At 42.5% G+C, this 22,823-nt stretch overlaps 2 protein-coding genes across 5 annotated transcripts in view; one reads left to right on the top strand and one right to left on the bottom strand.

Moving 5' to 3' along the window:
- Positions 1-12,949, top strand: part of LOC125901646 (zinc finger E-box-binding homeobox 1-like) — a 74,069-nt gene extending 61,120 nt beyond the window's left edge. For 3 of the 4 annotated variants that reach the window (XM_049597413.1, XM_049597415.1, XM_049597414.1), the window contains exons 3-8: positions 753-893; positions 1,101-1,303; positions 1,601-1,727; positions 5,383-7,190; positions 7,425-7,608; positions 9,050-12,949. In XM_049597413.1, the coding sequence (XP_049453370.1) occupies positions 753-893; positions 1,101-1,303; positions 1,601-1,727; positions 5,383-7,190; positions 7,425-7,608; positions 9,050-9,726 (3,140 nt within the window). In that variant the 3' untranslated portion in view covers positions 9,727-12,949. Of the gene's footprint in view, positions 1-752; positions 894-1,100; positions 1,304-1,600; positions 1,728-3,551; positions 4,608-5,382; positions 7,191-7,424; positions 7,609-9,049 lie in introns of those variants that run through there. The other variant, XM_049597416.1, reaches the window with a different exon arrangement.
- Positions 12,950-20,135: 7,186 nt separating this feature from the next.
- On the bottom strand, positions 20,136-22,349 carry LOC125901651 (tripartite motif-containing protein 16-like). The gene has a single exon (XM_049597420.1). The coding sequence runs from the start codon at positions 22,283-22,285 to the stop codon at positions 20,606-20,608; it is 1,680 nt and encodes a 559-aa protein (XP_049453377.1). The 5' UTR covers positions 22,286-22,349; the 3' UTR covers positions 20,136-20,605.
- Between the last annotated feature and the right edge of the window lie 474 nt (positions 22,350-22,823).

Here is a 22,823-nt window from a genome sequence, read left to right as displayed (position 1 = left end):
TATTACATGACCAGCAGTTTTGGAATTTTTCTTTTAACCTTAGCCTACTAAGTAATTTTGCACTTGAAAAGGTCAGGGGAACAAGCTGTGGTTTTAGTGGGATATTTCCTTGTGTTGTTTTGAAATCGTTTGCACTTGGTTTTGTACAAAAATGGGGTCGAGATGAGTCACAACAGCTGAATCATTGGAGTGGTTTTAGTTGATGTTCCTTTCACCTGTCTCATCTTTGAATCGGAGAAAGTTCAGTGACTACTTGTGCCCTTAAGATGAGTTTTGGCTTCTCTTGTACGAGTTTTAAAATCGACTCCTGAATCTAAATGTTTACTCTGTTCTTGTGACTTCATATTTTCTCACAGCTCCATGATGATGATATTATAAACAATACTTTTATAACATGAACAGTATGGTAGGTAGAATTTAAAAAAATAACATTAGAAACCGTTTCTCAGAGCCAAGGTCCAAAAATGTTATTCTGAAGTGTTTTAGAAATTTGTGCTCTCCAGGCTTTGATTTTACAAATATAAATTGGTTTAATAGAGGTAGAACCCATCAAATGGAATTAAGAATCCCTGTGGCGCTCTCTAGTGGTGCTGTTGTGAAACAACATCATATTCAGCTGCTGATTCAGTCTGTGCAACACAGACAGTTTTGTAAATATCTATAGCATCAGTTAGATGGATATTTTTCATCACTGATCAATAAGTCCATCAACCCGCTTAGATCTGAAACCTTGTTTATGTGTGTCTTTTTAGTGAAGGAGGAGTGCATTTCAGAAGAGGAAGAGGATACTCTAGTGGACGAGATTCTCCAGCAGGGAGACACCGCCGTCATCTATCCTGAAGCCCCTGAGGATGAGCAGAGTCCGGCAGAGACCGGAGGCGCTGATGAAAATGGTAACATTTACACACCAACTCACAGCAATACTGTGAGAGATGTAAACCTGTAATAAAACTAGTGATTCCAGGCTGGTGTGGTGGCAACAACACAAAATACACTCTGCCTATCATTATATGGGACAGTCAGGCACTACAAATGAGTAAGTCGGATGAAAGATGGCAGAATTTAAGCATCGTCCTCCATGTACCTCCCCCCTGTCACAGGCACACCAGACTCCTTCTCCCAGTTGCACACTTGCCCCTACTGCTCCCGGGGCTATAAGCGCAACGCCTCGCTGAAGGAGCACATCAAGTATCGCCACGAGACCAGCGAGGACAACTACAGCTGCTCGCACTGCAGCTACACCTTCACCTACCGCTCGCAGCTGGAGAGGCACATGAGCCACCACAGGGGCACCAGGGAGCAGGTAACATCAGAGCCTCTGCAGATTCAGTCATAAACTCAAACCTCTGCATAGATAATCAATGTTCCTTTTAACCCTTTGACCTACAGTAAAACGTGAAAAAATGGAAATCTTTAATTTGTTTTTTTAAAAAGGTCAAAGCTTTATATTTGATACTTGGCTTCCATGAATACTGAACAGCTCATGCTAACAATAGAAAAACTAACACCTCTTACTTATTTGTGTTTATGGCCACATTATTCTGCAGCTTCTCGTCACCTTCCTCATTGTTCATTCTTTCCTTGTATTTCTTTGTCTCAGCGTCACGTTTCCCAGTCCACAGTTGGATCAGCAGCAACAGGTGGGACCCGCAAGTTCAAGTGTACCGAATGTTCCAAGGCCTTCAAATACAAGCACCACCTGAAGGAGCACCTGCGCATTCACAGCGGTGAGCTGTTGCCGTGACAACCGCTGCTCTCACTCATTCACTCACACACACACACTCACACACACACACACACACACACACACACACACACACAGACCACACCCTGGTAGTCCAATCTTTTGTTCAAAACCCCAGGCCACTCCTGTTTTGTAGCGCTTATTTAATATCTGTAATCACTGTGTCTGCAGGTGATTTATAGTCATCATCAAATCTACACACTCATCATAAGCTCATTATGGCTCTGCTTGTTTTGGCATGAGAATTTTAATCATTTAATCAAATCATTCTGCTCTGTTATGTAAGGTTTTCCAAAATATTGTGGGCTCTGGGGCGGCATGGTGGTGTGGTGGTTAGCACTGTTGCCTCACAGCAAGAGGGTTCCCGGTTTGATCCCAGGCGTGGGAGCCCTGCTGTGTGGAGTTTGCATGTTCTCCCCGTGTCAGTGTGGGTTCTCTCTGGTCCAAAGACATGCAGATTGGGGCTAGGTTAATTGGTGACTCTAAATGTGAATGTAAGCGTGAATGGTTGTCTGTCTCTATGTGTCAGCCCTGCGATAGTCTGGCGACCTGTCCAGGGTGTACCCTGCCTCTCGCCCGATGTCAGGTGGGATAGGCTCCAGCCCCCCCGCGACCCTCACGAGGATAAGCGGTTAGAAAATGGATGGGTGGATGGATTTTTTTTGGGCTCTTTGGTTAATTTTGAATTTAAGTTGTCTTTTAAAATACAAAATAAGGGACGACTGGCGACTGAATTTCACTGAAACTGGCAACTATGGCTCAGGTATGGGTTAAAATATTTTAATACTAGAGTACAACACCTGAGTTTTGGTATATGATCACAATACAAAACATATTTCGATACTTTATTTCGAGAAGTATAGTAGAATTCTACTAATCACATTTTTTTCATTTCATAAAAAAAGCCATAAGAAGAAGAAGTTCTTAAATGATAAATTGTACAAACGCAAACATTAGTACAAGATCTTAACAAGGCCTATTTTGATTGAAATCTGGAACTATGTGATCAAAGACTGAATTGAAAACAGAACTTTTCTCCCCCTACTGTTGAGTGGTGTTATTGTCAGAACAGCTGATGGTCCCATTCACACAGTTGAGAAGTCGTTCTTTCGACTTTGATATGTTGATGAGCTTTTAAGTCGTTACGTGGAAACAATATATATGCTACAAAGAGGATGTTTTTTTTTACTGCTCAGAGCATTTAAGCAACACTTAAGTAGCTTTTTCTGCACCAGTACGTTTCCTGAAATCACTAAAATATTGCTTTATCTGACTTGTTATTGCAGTTATAGCTAATAAATACATTTTGTAACAAATCTAGGTCACTCTTCTTGGACAGCAGCTAATGGTTTACACCGTAATACCATACAAATTACGTGTTAGCACAAACTGATATGCAATAATGTGAACTCACCATCAACAAAACATTTACTCTGTGTTTATTGTGTTTATGCATTCATGACGTCATAGCCAGCAGGTCTTGTACCAAAATTTTTACCACCTTTCTCAGCTGTTACAGTCCATGCATTCATGTGGTGTCAGAATAATTGTAAAAATGAGTTCCCCACTGGGAAAATTCACATGAATGCCCCCTCAACTACAGTGTACATGTACAGTTCAGTGGTACATGACTTGCCGAGTAGATGTCATATCACACAGAAACATGGCTGACAAAAGTAATTGCATGGTTGATGTGAAACTTTTATTAATGGCAATTAAATTTATATAGCACATTTCATTACATGTAAACTCAAAGTGCTGTACACACACACACACACACACACACACACACACACACACACACACACCAACATTAATTAACCATAGGCCTGGGAGAATAGTTCACATATTACATATTACTACTATGTAGCTTGTAATATGGTATTATGTTGTGAGTGTTAGTAATTGTCCATGTAGCGTGACCTAGACCAGTTAGAAAAGTTATATATTAACACCAACGCTGATAGCAAGGATTAAGACACATTTCAGTGGTTGTAGGGAATGTTATGGTGCAGCAGTAAGTGTGGGACATTTCAAACTGTTTCACCATGCTTTGATAACAACATGAATCTTCACCGGGACGTTAAACGCTCTGAGTAATGAAACACAACACATCTTCTATGTATCGTTCATGTTGTTCGTGTTGCCTTTGACTTGTCTACAAAGTCAAAAGAACGACTTCCCAACAGGGGAAATGGGAACACCCGAGGATCACGTGAATGCAGCAGCTCTATGGTTGTTGTTCCGACCTGAGGGGGCGTTCCCGTGAATCTCCCCATTCGGAAACTCATATTTCCGATTGTTCCGACACCACATGAATGCGACAGCAGGTAACCGCATGGACGTAGCGGCAGCTACCGGAAAGTTGTGTGTGCCTGTTTGTGTTGCTCGTTTTTAGACCGTAAAGTTCAGGCACACTTAGCCTACAGCTGCCATGATCTCATAGGAGGCGCCACTGTGTGCAACCACCTCGTGTCTGACTGCGGGCAGATCCACCGGTCTACCTGCGGAGAGCGTCACATCACCGGGATCAGGTTTGGCTTCTGTCCCAGGAGGGAGACACCAGAGGCGGTGGCGGCGGCGGCTGGGGGGAAGCGAGCAGGGCTGCACGCTAAGCTAAAGGCTGCGCCGCATTAACAACCGCTCCCCACCACCCTCCTCTCAAACACACGGTCTCTTTGCAACACGATGAACGCGCTGAGACTGAAGTTAACATCGCAGCCAAACACAAAGAAATGCATCCTGATCGTGACCCAGACAAGGCGGGACCGTGATATTCCCGACGCTGCCGTGAAACTAGCGGGCCGCTTGCTGCACCGTGTGCACAGGACAACTGATACCTGCAAGACGGGAGTCCTACTTTGTGTGTATACAAACAGTGCTCGGTGCACGGGCATCGGGATTTTGTTGTGTTGTTGACTTGTGCAGCAGTATATTGTCAAGAAAAGTTTTGTTTTCACTTGGTTGTCGCGTTGCGTTTTCTTCAGAGCATTACAACAACCTCAGCTTACACAGTTAATGCGGTTGTGCAGCCATTTCCGCCGCTGGGGAAAGTTACCTGGGCAAACAAAAGCGCTATCCTCTCTCTGCCTTTGTGCTGTATTTTCCCGGCAGATGGTACCCAATCCCAGACAGAATTGCATTGCAAAATTGAGGCTTACAGGGAACCAATCTAAACATTAAATACTGTAGCTATCACACCGTGCAATCAACATTTAGTTCATAATTTTAAGTAAAAGCAAAACATTTTTCCACTTAAACAAGACAGAAAATCTGACCAGACACTTAGAGGTCCAGTGTGTAGGATTCAAAGACATCTACTGGCAGAAATAATATGTTATTCTTATATTTTCATTAGTTTATAATCTCTTGAAAATAACAATCATTATGTTTTCATTACCTTAGAATAAGTTTACCTATACACTTTAAGAGATATTTGGTACTTAATTAGTTTGTCATACTCTGTGCTACAGACATTTTTTGCCAGTATCAAAAAAGGTTCCATACCCATTCCCACTGACAACTTCAACTTACACAGAAGAGAAATCAGAAGCATTTTTAATTAAGCTTATCCTAATTGAAGATGGGATTGAACTGCCTCTTTAACACTTTGTTTTCCCTCTGTGTCCCCCTCTTAGGTGAGAAACCGTATGAATGCTCAAACTGCAAGAAGCGATTCTCCCACTCAGGCTCCTACAGCTCCCACATCAGCAGTAAGAAGTGCGTGGGTGCAGCGCCCCCCAATGGCGTCCCTCCAACGTCGATCAAACCCCCACCTTCCACCCAGACCACGCCAGTCGTAATTGCTCCCGCCCGCATGGTCCTTAAAGAGAAGACTGAAAGCAAGCCCCTGCAGGAGCAGCTCCCCGTCACCCAGATCAAATCTGAACCTGTGGAATATGAGTGCAAGCCTGCGATGGCGGCAACGGCAACATCAGCCGGTGCCAACGGAGTGGTCAACGGAGGCACGGCACAGCCAGCTGTTGTTCCAGCTGCAACCCTGCCCCAGGGTGTGGCTATGGTCGTACCAACAGTCGGCCTCATGTCACCCATCAGCATCAACTTGAATGACTTGCAGAACGTGCTTAAAGTGGCGATGGACGGAAACGTGCTCCGGCAGGTGCTGGGTACAGCTAATGGGGTGGTGACGCAGGGGAAGCAGGGAATTGTTGTCCAGCAGCCCCAGCAGCAGATCATCAGCCTTCCCGCCTTTGTGGACCACGATGGCACCACAAAGATCATCATCAACTACAGCATTAGCCCTGCAGCTGCCACCACTGCCACCACCCAGCCTGCACCACTTGTTGCCAAAAACAATCCAGCTCCCCCTCCCACTGTCACCACTGCTGCAGCCCCCACCCCCACCAAGACAGATAAACCCCTGACCCCAGAGGTGGCTGACCTCTCTATTGTAAAGACAGAGCCAGAATCAGTGGCCATCACAGACATGGAGACAGAGGCAGCCACGCAGACAGAAATGGAAACTGTTAGAACTCCAGTCGCCCAAACAGCTCAGATGCCAAAAGTCAGCAGCACCAGTACGTGTTTACTATGCGATGACTGTCCTGACAACCTGGAGGCGTTACACCTCCTCCAGCACCGCAAAGCAGCCAATGGGGAGGCTGTTGACTCTGCCGCTTTAGACCCCTCCTTCGCTGCCCTGCTAAGCGAGGCGGGGGTGACGCTGGAAGAGCCACCTGTGGACGACCTCCTCTCACTCCTCAAGACTTACTTTGCCTCCAATGCCAACCCCAGTGAGGAAGAACTGGCAAAGATCTCAGAGTCTGTCAGTATTCCAGTGGATGTGGTCAGAAAGTGGTTTGCCAAGATGAACTCTGGGAAAAATGTGGGCAAATGCGGCAGCGCTGCTACTGCAGTTTCCAAAAAGACTGAAACTACAAAGTCCAGTTCAGAGGACGTGTCGAATCAGAACGGAGATGCAGAGGAAGACAGCTCCCAGGAAACATCACACAAAGCCTCATCAGAATCTGACAGCGCTTCCCCGTCAGACTCTTCATCACTCGGCGTCAGCACCAGGGACCTCGTCATCGTGAAAAGCGAGCCAGAGGACCCAGATGCTCCAGACTCCCAGGCCGAGCCGCTTGACCTCTCCCTCCCTAAAGACATAGCAGCGGCGTTGGCAAGGACCACACCTCCTGCCAAGCAGCAGGAGCAGCCCCTGAACCTGACCTGCCTGAGGAAGGAGCAGCTGGGGGGTCGAACCATCTACGTCACCACGCCTCAGACCGGAAGACCTGTCAACATCGTCACTGCTGCACAGCTGCCCACATTGGTGGCCATCGCTGGTCAGGGCACGGTGGGCTGTCTGGGTGCCCTCAACACCTCAACGAAGCGCACCATCCTCATCCCCCAGCTCACCTACACCTACGCCACTACAGCTGGCAACGCTACTGGAGCAAAGACTGTCGTACTGAACGGCCATAAGGTTGGTAGTGCTAAACATTAAGATTGCCAGAATATATTTTCTCCATTTTGATTTCTCTTATGTGTTCTACCATTGCTCTGACCACAGAGCAGCTCAACAACTCCATCAAAGGAACACATTAACATTCACCATCAAGATCTCTCAGACAGCGATCACTGCCTGATTATTGCCTCCGCCTGACGCGTAGCATTAAACTGTTTTACCACATTGATAAATGTCTTTCACTCCCATTAGCAACAGGAGAAGAGGCCGGACAGCAGCTCCGACGGCGTCTCCACAGTGGAGGAGCAGAACGACTCCGACTCAGCTGCACTGATGAAGAAGCGACGGCTGGAAAACGGCGTCTACCCCTGTGACCTTTGCTCCAAAGTCTTCCAGAAGGGCAGCTCCCTGCTCAGGCACAAATATGAACACACAGGTGTGCTCTACAAGTCAAAGCTGTGGCTTATAATTTAAATAAGTCTAATTTATTTTATTCAGCAGGGTCTCAGATTTCCTTTTTTGCTAAAAGGTAGGTCTAGTTCTCAAGGCCATGACTTTACAAATGACATCATCTCTTATTAAATGTGTTATACGTAGTGTGAGTGTAACTTTTATGGGACAGCTGGCCTGTAAATGCACCAGCTCAGAAAGAGTTGACATCAGTATCTATAAAGATGAGACTCTTGAGGTGAATTAACTGGATATTTTCCCTGAAGCTTCAAATGGTATCACACTGAATGTGGTTTTATTAAGGTCTGTTAGTAGTTAGCTGTGTGCTGCACTACTGTGCACTGGTGTGATGGTTCAGCCCTGACATCATCCACCTAAACACAAACAACAGACACACATTCACAAGTACTGCCTGTTTATAGAGTCATCAGGGGCATTTTTTTTGTTATTGTACCGATGAGTCAGCAATTACTTTGCCTGGCGAGATTTCGAAATTTACAAACTTTAAAACAACTTTGTATACCTGTTTTCAACTGAGTAAAGATGGAGACTGGTGCTTTCAGGGAGTAACTGGAAATCATTTCATTATTATTTTCATCATTTGATTTTATTGCAAAGGCATAGTCAGTTACCTTAGAGCAGTGGCTCCAACTTTTTTTGACTTGTGACCCCTTAAAGCTCTTAAACCCCTGTCACTTATTTTATATATAAGTAATGCTAAATATTGATTAGTAATTAGCTTGGCCTTTGAAATGTCTGAAAATTGTGTAAAATGCTCGTCACAATTTCCCCAAGAGCCTCAGAGGATGATATGAAATGAATTATTTCATATGGCCATCATCCCAAAACCAGAAGTTTACAGTTTATTGTCAAGTAAAACAAAGAAAAGCAGTAAATCGTCGTAATTTTAAGCTGGAGCTAGGCAATTCTTGGCATTTCTGCTTGAAAAATTACTTAAGGGATTGATTTATTATCGAAATAGTTGCCAGTTAAATTAAGTCATTGTTTCACCTTTAAAAACACTCAAATAATGTGTAGGGGAAAAGAAAAGACAACTAAAGTGAAGTCTTAATAAATTTGAGCTTATCCTATCAGTCATTTATTGGACATCATTCCCAGGATGTCAGATGCCAACGCTTTGGGTTGGTGGTTTGATCTGACTCCCAGCCCAAAGCATCTGTATATGACGACCTGGGAAGAAGGCAGTTATCATTTTTCAGAATTACATTCAGCACCGTTAAATACATACATTTAACAAAATGAACATTTTTGTACTTGCACTTCACTTCAGTATTTCAGACATCTTTAATAACACCTTTCCTCCCCTACAATTATCAGTTGTAGTTCTTATTCTGCTACTTAAATCAGGCTGCGTCAGTTGAGTTTGTGTTATTTCCCTGTCTGACTCTTTGTTTTATCATCTTCAGGAAAACGGCCCCACGAGTGCAGCATCTGCAAGAAGGCCTTTAAACACAAACACCACCTGATCGAACACTCGAGGCTGCACTCCGGTGAGAAACCCTACCAGTGTGATAAGTGTGGCAAGCGTTTCTCTCACTCTGGCTCATACTCCCAGCACATGAACCACCGCTACTCCTACTGCAAGAAGGATGGGTTGAGCCCTAGCTCCGGCTCAGGGCCACGCAGGGCTCAGTCGGAGCTCGGCAGCCCCGGTGCTGGCCCGCAGTCGGACAGTCGGACCACGACCCCGCGCTCTCAACTGGACTCAGACGAGAGGGAGAGCGAAGAAGAGGACGATGAGGCCATGTGCATGGACGACATCCGGGTCGTGCAGGTGGACGATGGCGAGTGCGAGATCTACGAAGGTAACTTTGAGGATGACGATGAGGAAGACATGACAGGGGAGGAAGAGGCAGACGGAGACAAGGTGGAAGACGAGTTCGCTTGTGATGTGGTGGAGGTGGAGCTGGGGGACGATCACATGCAAGAAGAAGAGATGGAGGAACCACCTGAAGACAAGGAGGAAGCAGCAAGTGCGCATGCAGAGGAAATGGCAGACTGTGAAGCAAATACGGACAAAAGCATCAGGGAGGGGTCAGAGGGCGCTGAACCCACAGAGGACATGGTGACAAACGCCAAATAAAGGATGGAAAATCTCTTCGGGACAGCTCAAATGCCTCGGTCAATGAAGTCAAGTCAATTAAGACAAAACCGCAGAGAAGTGAAGAAAGTTCCGGCGGTTGCCTGATCTTAACGGTCCACTACTGTGTACAAAAACCCAGGTGTGCCTGAACTTGAAAAAAGAAAAAACAAAACAAAACAGTGACTTTTTTTTCTTGTGGAAATGAAATATCAGTGTTAAAAATTGTTTATAGAAGTACAGATTTTAAAGCAGAACTCACCCATCGACTTGTTAGACTTGTTACTGAGACATACTAGGTTGTTTTATTGTTTGTTTTAATTTGGTCAGTGTTACTAATCCTGTTCTTGTTTGAAACATTTTAACCTGTAAAGATGATAAAGATTTCTATACCTTTTTATTGCCAATGAAGTTTCCTAAATCAGTATTTTATTGAGTTCTACGAACAAAAACCTCTGCACTACAGTATTCCTGGTTTACCTATGGATACATGCCTCATGCATTGTATGCCCTTCAGTGTTATAATATCTACACTAGCTAGCGAGATGTTGTTCATGTTAGTGTTAGTCTTTGCTAGCTAGCATTACTTTTGTTTTCAGTTTGACTGTTAGCCTTAAGGAAAACAAAGTATTCTTGGGGAGGGTTGTGGGCGGGAAGGGGAGTCCGGGATGAGATGGTGGCTTCTGTACGCCATAACCAAATTTGTCCTATCAGGGAAGGTGGAGTCACAACCTTAAAGCCAGCATCAGGCGCCAATGTTTCGCAACCCAGCGTAGCCTGTATGGGTGGAGTCTCCAGGTGAAGATGCAAAAGCAGACTCCACCTCGCCTGGCTCAGCTGTGGATCCAAAAACACGTGCGCCCATTCTTACTAAGCTTCTCCTTATTTTGGTCGACTTTAGTTCCGAGTCAGTGTTTCAGTGTTATTAGCTTATATATATATATATGAAGTCATACTGTACGTGAAGGAACAGGGCTGTTCCCTGCTCCACCCCAATGCCTCCAGCCTTATGCAAGACCTGTGTGCTGTTAAAAGTGCCATTGAACAGTGTTCTCATTTCTTCTTCACACATGTAGCCAGTATTATGTCCCTCTGTTACTTACACAAGACCCATATTGACTAATGCTTGTCCACTTGCACAGAACAGCTAATTTGTCACAATAACTGAAAGAAACTTCCCATCAAATAAAACTTCAAGGCCTATAGAATGATTTAAACCACACATGAAAGCTGGGAAACACAGTATTATCATTGATTATTTAGTCTGATACATAACAGAAAATAGTAAAGATGGCCTGTTATAATTTCCCAGAGCCCACGATCACGCCCTCAGCTGAAGAGCTATTTCACACTCAAGGACATTCAGTCCAAAATTATATATAAAAAAAAGAAAAGCAGCAAATAAAATTAATGTTTGGCAAATTTATTATCAGTTATCGAAAAAGCTGCAGCTTATTTTGCTGCTCTACAAAGTATATCTCTTAAAAAATATATGCTTCTGGTCCTGACACCTATTGTTGCATATTTTTGACTTTTAAAGACATTAACATTTGCTATTGAGGAATAGTTTTCAGTTATGGCCTTCCTCACAGTCGTAGTTGCTCAATAGTGCCCAAAATATTCAAATAGTTAAAACATTTTAGTTTAAAAGTAAAGCGTTGTGAGGCAGAGAAATGTGCGAGAACCACTGACGAATATATACATCACTAGAGGTGCAACGATTAAGCGATCTAGCGATAGTTAAATTTATCGGCAGCTACTTTAATTATTGATAAAAAAATTACTTCCAAGAGAAAAAAGTCAAAATTAAAAGTGAATATTTTCTGGATTCATTACTCATCTACGACATTCAACCTTTGGTTAAAGACAAAATAAGACATTTGAGGACATCATCTTGGGCTTTGGTAAAAAAAATGTTGATCAGTGTTTCCCATTTTCTGACATTTTATAGATTAAACAACTGATTAATTAATTGAGAATATAATCGACAATGAAAATAATCGTTAGTTGCAGTCCTAGTCCAGACTGAGCCTACCTGTGGATATGAAATGCCTTGTTAAGTTGTGATAATCACTTTCCCACTGTTGTTTCTAAAATTGGAGTCAGCATGTTTGACTTCATGTCACAAGTCCGAGTTTTAAAAATGTTTACATAAGTGCGAAAAACAGAAAATGCTCTGTTAAGGCACAATGAAATATAATAATAATATTCAGTGCTAAAAATTGCAGGGAATATTATCCAGCTCCAGTTTGACGCTCTGCTCCACCTGGTTGGCTCTGGAAGAAATGAAAATACACAAAATCAGTCGATTTGAAGGAAAATGGAGACAGAAGGATTTTACAGTAAATTTAGCCAAACTTGTGCACTTGTTATCAGTTTATAAAAAAAATAAGGAAAAATTGTGGCAAGCTGTCCCGCACTTCAGGTAACAAACGTTAGTGAATGTGGTCTCTATCAAAGTGTTTTCAGTTGGTTTTACCGAACAGTGTTTATGATATTAGTCTGTACTATTTTTGTTTTGGTTTTTAATGTGTGTCCTCTGTATGTTTTTTCAACAATGGCAGTATTAGAACCCTTTTCACAGATTAAAAAAAATGTACCTGTTTAGTTTTTAGAAGACTTTTTTATATTTATGTGTCTTATTTTTATATTTTCTTTAATGGTTATTTATTACACATTGTAGTGTACATTACTGTAGTTTGAATTGATACAATAATATATTTTAGTATGAAAAATAATCTCAAGACAAACAAAAAAAAAACTACAACCAACAACCCAAAATGTGGTTCTGGGAGCTGACGTTTGTTTAACAAAAAAAACCCCATAAAAAGATAAAACATGTATTCTGTAAACATGACTTCTGTTTTAAGCTAGAAAAAAAGAAAAAAGACAGGAATGAAGTGAGAAATAGAAACTGTTACATGTGCATCCGCTCTTTGCGTCGTTATGAAGCTACTGAATTCTAAAACTCTGTGATTTTAAAAGCATGAGTCGTCGCCGTTTTAACGAAGGATCTTGTTATGAAGCCTCCCTTTTTATTTCGAAGCCAAATTTAGAATCGTTCCGCCACCCTGTTTTCTGTTCTGTGCCAACTTGTTCCATTGTACTGTTGAAGGCTGCATATCGTTTGTTCTGTCCTCACCCTTTGTAAATCCACTGTCTTTTTGTATTGTTTTTATTTTAGTTTTGCTCCATTTTTATGACTCCCCATCACAATAAAATATAAGACAACATTTGTGAGTTGCTGGTTTTACTTCTCAAGTTTCTGCTTTATCACCTGCAATGTTTCATGCAAGGATAGAAGAACATTTACAGTCACTCGTCCCTAGAAATCCAGTGAATTGATGCTCTAAAGGTGGCACATAGTTATCTAGACAATTACACAATAAATTCAAACAGAAAAGCCACAAATTGTTGCTTTAAAATATTACGAGAATCCAGGAAGTACATGTTCAATGCTAAAAATGTTCTTGAGGAGGACCCCAAACCCCCTGTTTCATGTGTCCCTCCCCAAAATGGAAACGAAACCTACTCTCTTGGTTGAAGGCAAAACCACCCAGGTCATAGGGGTCGACTTGGTATGATACTGGAGTGACAGTATCTTAGCACACTTGGCAAATTGCCACACCATAAATATTGTATTTAATAAGTAGGCCTATGCATTGGCGTGATCTAAAAATACACTGAACAGAAAACAGCCTGACAGTGATCACAATTCAGAGCCTGGACTTCACTGCTCCATACAACAGAGAAGGTCACACTAATCTACTGTGTTATATAAAAAAGCAGACAAACTGCACACTATTACTTGTTTACAAATGTATCTGACTAAAATGTCCAAAGTATATCCAACCTGTGGTCATTCCCAGGTCAGGGTCATGACACAGTGTTGGTATCTGAGGATGTGAGACTCAGAATAGGTCGGTACATCAAATCCCTTTTCAAATTAGGTTGGTAAATACTGAACTTGGGAATACTGTCTTTCAGTACTTTGCACTATATAAATGGAACAAACGTTAGAGGACATTGAAGGTACACAGTGCAGGATTTTTCCTAAAAAAAACAACAACAACAAAACAATGTATAGATTCAGAAAACTAATCTGTCTCAGGCATCACCTATGACCCACTAGAAGTGTGTGGTGGGATATTTATCTGCAGAGACTCCACCCTCTGCTGGTATTTTCTGCTTCTCTTCTTTCTTTCTTTTGCTGTGTTCAGCACGTTCTTTGGCTCAGTACACAGAAGAGATCGGGGCTTTATAAAAACGTAGTGACCATGTTTTTTTAAGCAGCACGTATTCAAGAGGAAGCAAAACCAGAGAACAAAAGCCAAGCAGACAAAGCTTGTTCCTTAACAAGTAAATCTGAGGTTGGCTTTCACTGTTTACTAACAGTACCAAACAATTCCTGCATACTGCACCTTTAAAAGCTTGAATGTTCAGCCCATAGGATGGTTTTAAATGTGTAATTTTGGATCTTGTAGGGATGTGTGCGATTGTTTCTGATGCTTGTGCATCTTTTCTCTGGTCTATTTCACTTGCTATACTCAGGGGCTCACTTGCAAAAGAGATCTTGACTAGTGAGACTACCTTTAAATTTAAAGTGGAATCAAGTTTGCTTTTAATGAGCAGAAAATTTAAATGTACCAAAAACCGAGGAAGAGAGTTCTCATGAATTGGGGTTGTGTTTTGTATTTAAAGCAAAATGAAGATTTATCACCGGGTGGCGCTAGAAGACTACCCAACACACTTTTACAATGCCAGGAAGCGCTGAAGTCTGCAGACCACAATGCATTACACAACTCTTATCATTAAATTAATTGAGTTATGAGCCATGGTTATTAATTTGTCCTCTGTGTGGTGAAGAGAAGAGAAGAAAAACTGAGCCACCTGAGGGGGGGCACCCTCATTGTAACGAGTTCAAATGAATACTCAGAGTGCTTGTTTTATAGGGGACAGGAAATTACTTACTTAGCCTACCTAAAATGTCAGTTCACCTGTCACTGTGCTTATATTGGTTTTGTCACTATTTGATGGCAAAAATGACACAAAGTGTTGTCAGTTTTTGTTTAAGAAGGTCAAATTTTATTTTGTTACTGTCTTATTTTCATTTTAAAAAGCCTTTCTAGCTCAGAGGGCCCCAAGCAGTTGCTCCCAGCTGGCCATCAGTGCTCTTAGACGTCATTGGCCAGGGCATGTCTCTTGCCAACTTCAATTTGACATAGAATACTGACGACAGATGACATTGATATTTAGTTAGTTTATGTTGTATTGTTAAATGACCAAAATCCAACATCTTATGCCAAGGTCATCTTGACGTAGAATAACATTCAGCTGTATGGTATGAAGAGGAAAACCCAATGTCTGCAAAACAACACAACATCCAACGTGACGCTCGAATGTCGTTAGACATTTAAAATATTGTCAACTCAGCTTTGCAGAGGACAGTAAAAGATGGGAGGCTGATGTGGTGCAGAGATGCATTTGTAGATGTGATACATTTTACTTGTTAGGAGAGGATATGGTCTTTTTTGCGTGCATATTTGTGTACGTGGATGATGATGATGTAAATTTACTTCTACAAGGAGGGAGCTTGTTCATGCTGGTGCTGCCAGAAGCTCTTCTGTAACTGTAAGGACCAAGGGTTTGATGCCTTTAACATTAGGCGTGCTGGTTTGGTGAAAGTGTGAATAAAGATGCAGAACTGTGAATGAACTTAACTTCTTGTACCAGTAGGTGGCAGTGGAGGTCTGACCCGTGTGGCTGTCTGTCATGAGAGGTTTGTTCACTGCAGGTTTGTCCTGACGACAGTCTAGAAGAGGAAGTGCTCAAATATTTTAGAGCCTAATGGAATATCACTACAGGAGAGATTGATGTCCTTCAGTTAAAGTATTAAAGTGCTAAAATGAAATATACTGAAGGCTCCAAAGAAAAAAACATTCATTTATTTGCACAGAGTGGTTCAATGTTACATGCACGGACCTTTTGTTAAAGTGGTTAGTGTTTGAGCAGCAGAAGTTGAGAAATGTATTTTAAAGTTGGTGATAAGTAATTGACCTATGACTAAATCCCGCCCTCAAACACGATGAGCCAATCACAGTGCATATAGCTATTCCCATTATACACTCAGACATTGTCTGCCTGGATGTCCATTGAAATGCATTACAGAAAGTCAGTTTCATTCGGTTTTATGAGCTTTTTTCGGAGTTCATTAGCCTATTTTGTTGTAGTTTTTGTACTTTGGTGATCGTACATCATTGTTAGCTGTTGTCCATGGGGCTCTAGTTAAGCTAACGTTAACTTCTGGAGCTTAGCTTCATTAATTTATCTGTAATCGCAGAGATAACAAAGGTTGGCAAACGTTACGCTGAATGATTCAATGTAAATATCGCAGCACCAAACTAACGGAGAGACACTCTTGGTAAAGATGGTAAAAAGGCCGTTATCCTTTTCTCATATTCTGAGCCAAAAACCTTAACTTCAGTGGCACTTTAACTTGTCTTGGATGGCGATGGCAACGAGATGCGGTTCACAAGCGTACACTGTGACCAGTAAATTTTGGCTTGTAATTTAAACTTTTCATTGACCTTCTCAACAATAAAATGATTAACACATCCCTCCAATGCGTAGTTTAGGCGCTTTTGGTTACTACTCAGTGACATTATGTCCCCAAAATCATCAATTCCCTCCTGCGAAATGCTGTGTACTGTGACACCTGCCATAGCGCCGGTCACTGAATGTTGATAGTTTGTCTGAGTGACTGGAGCCATAGGTCAACTGTGGTACTGGGCGGCACGGTGGTGTGATGGTAAGCACTGTCGCCTCACAGCAAGAGGGTTCAGGTTCATGGTTCGATCCCGGGTGTGGGAGCCCTTCTGTGGGGAGTTTGCATGTTCTCCCCGTGTCAGCGTGGGTTTTCTCCGGGTACTCCGGCTTCCTCCCAGACATGCAGATTGGGGACAGGTTAATTGGTGACTCTAAATTAGCCATGGAGACATGTCTCATCAGATAAGTGTTGTTGCCTGGTTCGGCACTCTTTCCATTCAGAACAAATCTAAGATTTGAGAAACTGATCAAATCTGCAATGAAGATGATTGGACAAAAAAACTACTCTTCCCTTCAGACTGTATTCAAGAGAGTCACTGTAAATCAGGCTCAAAAAATCCTTAAAGACTCTTCTCACATCGTTCACTCTGAATATGAGTTGTTACCTTCGGGGAGACATTACAGAGCAAGCAAACATAGAACTAATCGCTATAAGCTCTCCTTCCTCCCAACGTCCATCACCCTTCTAAACAAAACAGTCGCCTAAATTTTATTCTGGTCTTATATGTGCCTTGGTTTTATCTGGTTAGTATCTAATTTTTATCTTGATTTTATTCAGTTTCTTTTATCTTGCTGTTCTGTTTCTTATTTATTGATTTTATATTATTGTAAACTTGTTTTAAAAGGGCCTGTGTGTAAAATGGGTTGAAAACAGTGACATCAGTGGTCAAATTCTAGATTGCAGGGCTCACTCACTCACCCCTCCTGTTGGGTAAATGACGGTGGCCTCGTAGGACCAAAAGCCTTGCGCAGACACAAGTTTTTCAGGAGTAGGTCTATCTAGCGACAAGGTAAATATTTATTTAGAAATCTAAACCATGTTACGATATTGTAATGAATCACTCACGAGCAGGAGACCAGAGTAGCGTTCGGGAAAAAGGCCTGTTTATTTGAGCACTCCAAAAACTCCGGTAACACTCCAGGGGGTAGCACGTAAAAGACTCCTTCCCAAACTCTGACTCTTCTAGCGTAACACACACACTTCATACACAAATACTCACTTACAGTACCCAGCGGGGCAGCCCTCCCCTCTCCGCTCCACCAATCTCCAGCACGCACACTGACTGACAGCTTACCACACTCACCACTAGCAACCCTGCAGTAAATGTTCTGTTATAATGTCAATGTTCTGTGAGTTAATGGCATGTTTGGGATTGAATGAGTATAGGTAGGGGGCGGGGTGCGAGTGTGACGGGGACGAGGGCTGTGTGAGTGCGCTTGCTGGTGTGTGTATGAGCGAGCTGGAGGAGAGAGCAGCAGTGCACAGTTGGAGTTACAGCTAAATTCTTGTTTGTTGGTTGTTTTGGCGTGGTTACGGCCAACAGTAACCTGTACTGTTCAGTAATAAATGTGGTTTTAGCTGTACTGAATCCAATCAGCAGGGTACATAGGAGTAACGTTACTGCTATCCTATTGTGTGTTACTGACATAAGACTAAAATTTTCAGTACATCCTGCGCTGTGATCTGCGGAGGGATACACCGGTGAGCAGGCACAGACATAGCCTGTAAACAGAGCTCAGCTGTTTATTTAGCCTAGCAATATCTCCGGACTATAGTAGCTGCAATGGACGACTTTGAACACGATTTTGAAGAGTTTCTTGTAGCAGACACAGACCCAGAGCCATACCTGTTTGAGCCGGAGCATACAGATGAGGAACTCCATGTGTTTGATGCTGAGCGGGCGAGAAGAGAGGCTGAATGCACAGAATGGGATTCGGTGCTGCTGCTGCCATTGTTGGGGAGATATAACATCAGGAGGAAAAGCGCCGCAGAGAGTGCATCACAAGGAGTGAAGTTGCGTCGTCTTTTCCTCGCAGATGACGGTTCGGGTTCATTCTCTCCTGTTCCGTGGTAAGTGTGGTCCATTCGCAAACTTTATAACTAAAAAAACTTCACTACTCTCTATCGACGAACTACTAACACTCTCTGCTGTTTCCTCCTCCTCCTTCCTTCCTTGCGCTGTCTTCGTTGGTTTATTTATACACGCGAAACGCATTCTCTGGCTGGCTGGATTGTCTGCTCGGGCTGCCGTACATACATGGCGGCGCAAGATGGTGACCTCTCTAAAGCAAGGCCCTTGCTATATATATATAAATTATAAGGCTACGAAAACCAAACGAATTTTATTTTATAGTGATTATACACTTATATAAACATATTAATGGGTAGAATATTCAGATTCAGATTTGACAATAAACCATGCCAAATATTACACACTGGCCCTTTAATCAGACTATTTATTTGCTGGTGGGATCTTTGATAACACTTTAGCACTTTTCTTGTTGACTACTTATGGTGCTAATGATTCTTGATGTAATAGCATCATTTTGGTGCAATTCCCCGGGAAATGTGCAATACTGTGTAACACTGTGACATTGCGACTGCTGACCTTCCTTTTTTGTTATTATCTGATTTTTGTGAGTCTGTTTAATTGTTATGTTGTTTGCAGCTTATTTAGCACGACTGCCTACAACAAATTTCCCGCAAGGGACAATAAAGTTTATCCTGATCCTGATCCTGAAATTGCCTCTAAGTGTGAATGTGAGTGTGAATGGTTGTCCCTCTCCATGTGTCAGCCCTACGATAGTCTGGCGACAGGGTGAACCCTGCCTCTCGCCCAATGTCAGCTGGGATAGGCTCCAGCCCCCCTGTGACCCTCAAGAGGTCAGAAAATGGGTGGATGGATGATGTGTCTAATGTCCCCCAGTGTTAACAGTAGGGGGCGCCAAAGATGGCACATTTTAAAAACCTGCCTAAACTATACTTGACTTGAGTGAAAGGCATTTTTAATTGCTATATGCTGGGTTTATATATATATGACTGAGTCCAATAACTACGATCAAGAAAACTATTGTTTACAACATGACAAGCTGATGAAATTGCTAATAGTCGAGCCTTAACATTTTAGCTCATGTCAGACTGAAAGAATTTGTTTCTGATGAAGTTATGAATGCCACTGATGAAATCCTGAGGGCTAAAAATATTTAAAATCTAATAATTACTGAACTTCTTCCTATTTGTTAAGAAAGTTCACTCCTTCCTCATTCATTCATTCATAGCGAAAACACTAACACGTTTGATTTTTTGGTTGACACATTCTCATTGGTTCATATAGTTTGGGCACATGTAACTCACTGCATAGCTCCACCTCATTTTAACTGTAATAGAGTTTTATTCAGCCAGAGAAACTGAAAACACCTTGTTTCTTCACTCTGAAATACATGTTTTAAAAGCTCATATGCAGTAGAGTATGTAATGCATGGTGAGTTATATTTTGAAATGCAGACTACACATTAAATTTATGCCTTTAAAGGTTCAGTGTGTGAGATTTAAGGGGATATAGTGGCAAATAGCAGTGAGGATTGCAGATTGCAACCAGCTGAAACTTCTGATGAACTGATTCAGGCTGCATGGCCGAAATGAGTTGTGGGTAACGGACAGGAAACAAGACTCGACTCATTCACAGGAGGAGGAGAAACTGCTCTCTTTAACACTCTTGTATCAGTTTCACATTTTCTGCATCAGCTTTGTTTGGTACCCTGAAATGAAGACAAGAAGAAAATACTTTGTTCATTCTTTAAAAAAATCCTTTATTATGTAAATACATTTGTTTGACCAGAATCTCAGTGATATAAAAGAGAATAATCAATGATTTCCTGATTGATTATGATCATGATATCTAGTTTTATAACACATAACAGAAACAGTTGTACATCTACAATAAAGGAAGCTCTGATGATTTTTCTGGTAAGACCCATGAAGTGAGGGAGAAACAGAGAAATATCAGTTCAGGTAAAGAAACATCATCATGAGCAGTGACAGCCTCCATGGTTAAACAGACACAGGAAGGAGCGCCACCTAAAGAAACTCAAACATTTACAGCACAACTAATGAGAAGATGTCAAAGTACCAGCCATAGTGTTTGACTGACAGCTGATCTCTGTGCAGTGAAGACATGAAAAGAAAAATCAGCTCTCAGCAACAATGATGGAGAAAAAAATACATTTCAGATCAAAAACACAGAATTTAATCCACTGTTTCTTAAATGACTTCTGTTTATTTGAGTTGACAGAACTGAGCAGTGCTTCCAACAGGGGAGTAAAGCCCAATTCCAGCACAGAGAGGCTGAGTGAATGTGGTCTGGACTCTGTGGAGGAGAGTCATGGTTTCAGAGACGCTGTAGAAGGACAGAATACCTGCACTGTGATCCAGGTACACTCCTACTCTGGAGGACTGAGGACCTGAGACAGGAGTGCTGATGTTGTTGTACCAGAACTGATACCTATTGTTGTCAGGATATAAAGCCCAAGATTTATCATTGTGTCCAAGTGCACATTTATTATAATTTCCTGCTCTGATGATATTCTTGTATGTGACTGCTACATCAACTCCTCCTCCTCTCCACTCCACCTCCCAGTAACAACGTCCAGTCAGACTCTCTCTACTCAGGACCTGCCACCATTTAGTGAATCTGTCTGGGTGACTAGAATAAGATTGTTCTTCATCCATTAATGTTACTCTTCTGTTCCCCTCAGACAATAACAGGTATGTGTTTGCTGTGTTTGGATCCAGTGTGATTTCACGTGAATATTTTAAGAATCCAGCTCTGGTCTTGGGCTCTTGTTGTGAATTTGACAGTAAAACATCCACATCAGTCACTGTCTGTGAGATGTTTGTCCATTTCTCTCTCAGAACGTCCTGTAGTTTATCTCTGAGCTCTGACACAGCCGCTGTCACATCCTCAAAGTACCTGAGAGGACGGATATTGATGCTGGATGAGTCTGTAGATTCACTGAGTGGTGACAGTGAGGAGTAGTTGTGTAGAAACTGGGTGTGATCCTCTGTGTGTGAGAGCTTCATCAGCTCAGCGTCTTTCCTCTTCAGCTCAGTGATCTCCTGCTCCAGCTTCTCCTCAAGCTCTTTGACTCCACTCACTTCAGTTTCCTGCTGGGATCTGACCTGCTGCTTCACATCAGAGCGTCTTTTCTCCATGAGACGGATCAGCTCAGTGAAGATCTTCTCACTGTCCTCCACTGCTTTATCAGCAGAGCGATTGATAGCCTCCACCTCCTGTTGAAGCAGCTTCACATCTTTCTCTCTGTCCTGGATTCTCTGCTGGATGTTTTGTCGACTCACCTCCAGCTCTCTCTGCCTCTCAGTCCTCTCTGCTGCAGCTGAGACTGTGTCGTGGCCTTTATGTTCATCCACAGAGCAGAGATAACAGATACACTGCTGATCAGTACGACAGAACGTCTTCATCACCTTATGACGAGAGCAGATGTTCTCCTGGAGCTTGTTGGAGGGGTCCACCAGCTTATGTTTTTCAAAGGCAGGAGATTCATAATGAGGCTGAAGGTGCTGCTCACAGAAAGAAGCAAAACACACGAGACAGGACTTGAGAGCTTTCAGTTTTCTCCCAGTGCAGACATCACAGGCCACATCTTCAGGTCCAGCATAGCAGTGATCAGCAGGAGCAGCTTGGAGTCCAGTCTTCTTCAGTTCCTCCACTAAAACTGCTAACATGGTGTTTTTCAGCAGGACAGGCCTCGGTGTGAAGGTCTGCCTGCACTGAGGGCAGCTGTGGACTTTCTTCTCGTCCTCTTCATCCCAGTGAGTTTTAATACAGTTCATGCAGTAGCTGTGTCCACAGGGAGTAGTCACCGGATCCTTCAGTAGATCCAGACAGATGGGACAAGAGAAGGTTTCTCTGTCCAGCTGAACTCCTTTCTGCGCCATTTCACCTCTCAGTGACGATTGTCTGAGTTTCTCTAGATCTGAAGGGGAAAGAACAAGGAAATACACAGACAGAGTGGAGCTGGCTGAGTTTGAGAGCAGGAAGAGGAGGGAGGGGTTATCAGGCTTTGCTTCATTCCAGGACGAGGAGGAGCAGTTTGTGAGATACTGTGTGTTTAACACTAGTTTGATCTAATTTCTCCTTTGAAAACACTGATCAGCTGATAACTTGCAGCAGTTTCACATCACTACCCATGATCTGTGACACCTTGTGTTTTTATTATAAATCTAATCCTATCGATCTAAAAACATGTTTTTAATCTCCACCCTGGTCAGCAGAATGAAGGCGCCCTCTTGTGTTGTGAATCAGTATTGACATTTCAGTTGTTAACCTGCTGTGATGTTCACTGCAGGAAGACACGGAAAAACTTCACTGAGCCTTTGGCAGCTTCAAACAACATCAGCAAAGATACGTTTAAATATCTGTAATATCACACTGTATCAGTTTGTTCACAGGAGTCTGTAACACTGATGCTACATT

Source organism: Epinephelus fuscoguttatus, linkage group LG15 (genome assembly GCF_011397635.1).
Source record: "Epinephelus fuscoguttatus linkage group LG15, E.fuscoguttatus.final_Chr_v1".
Classification (NCBI taxonomy): domain Eukaryota; kingdom Metazoa; phylum Chordata; class Actinopteri; order Perciformes; family Serranidae; genus Epinephelus; species Epinephelus fuscoguttatus.
Note: the sequence above shows the minus strand (reverse complement) of the source record. Positions and strands in the feature narration are given on the sequence as shown.

What these genes read in the sequence shown, in the direction of transcription:
- LOC125901651 (XM_049597420.1), bottom strand. Translation starts at nt 22,285, where the DNA reads ATGGCGCAGAAAGGAGTTCAGCTGGACAGAGAAACCTTCTCTTGTCCC.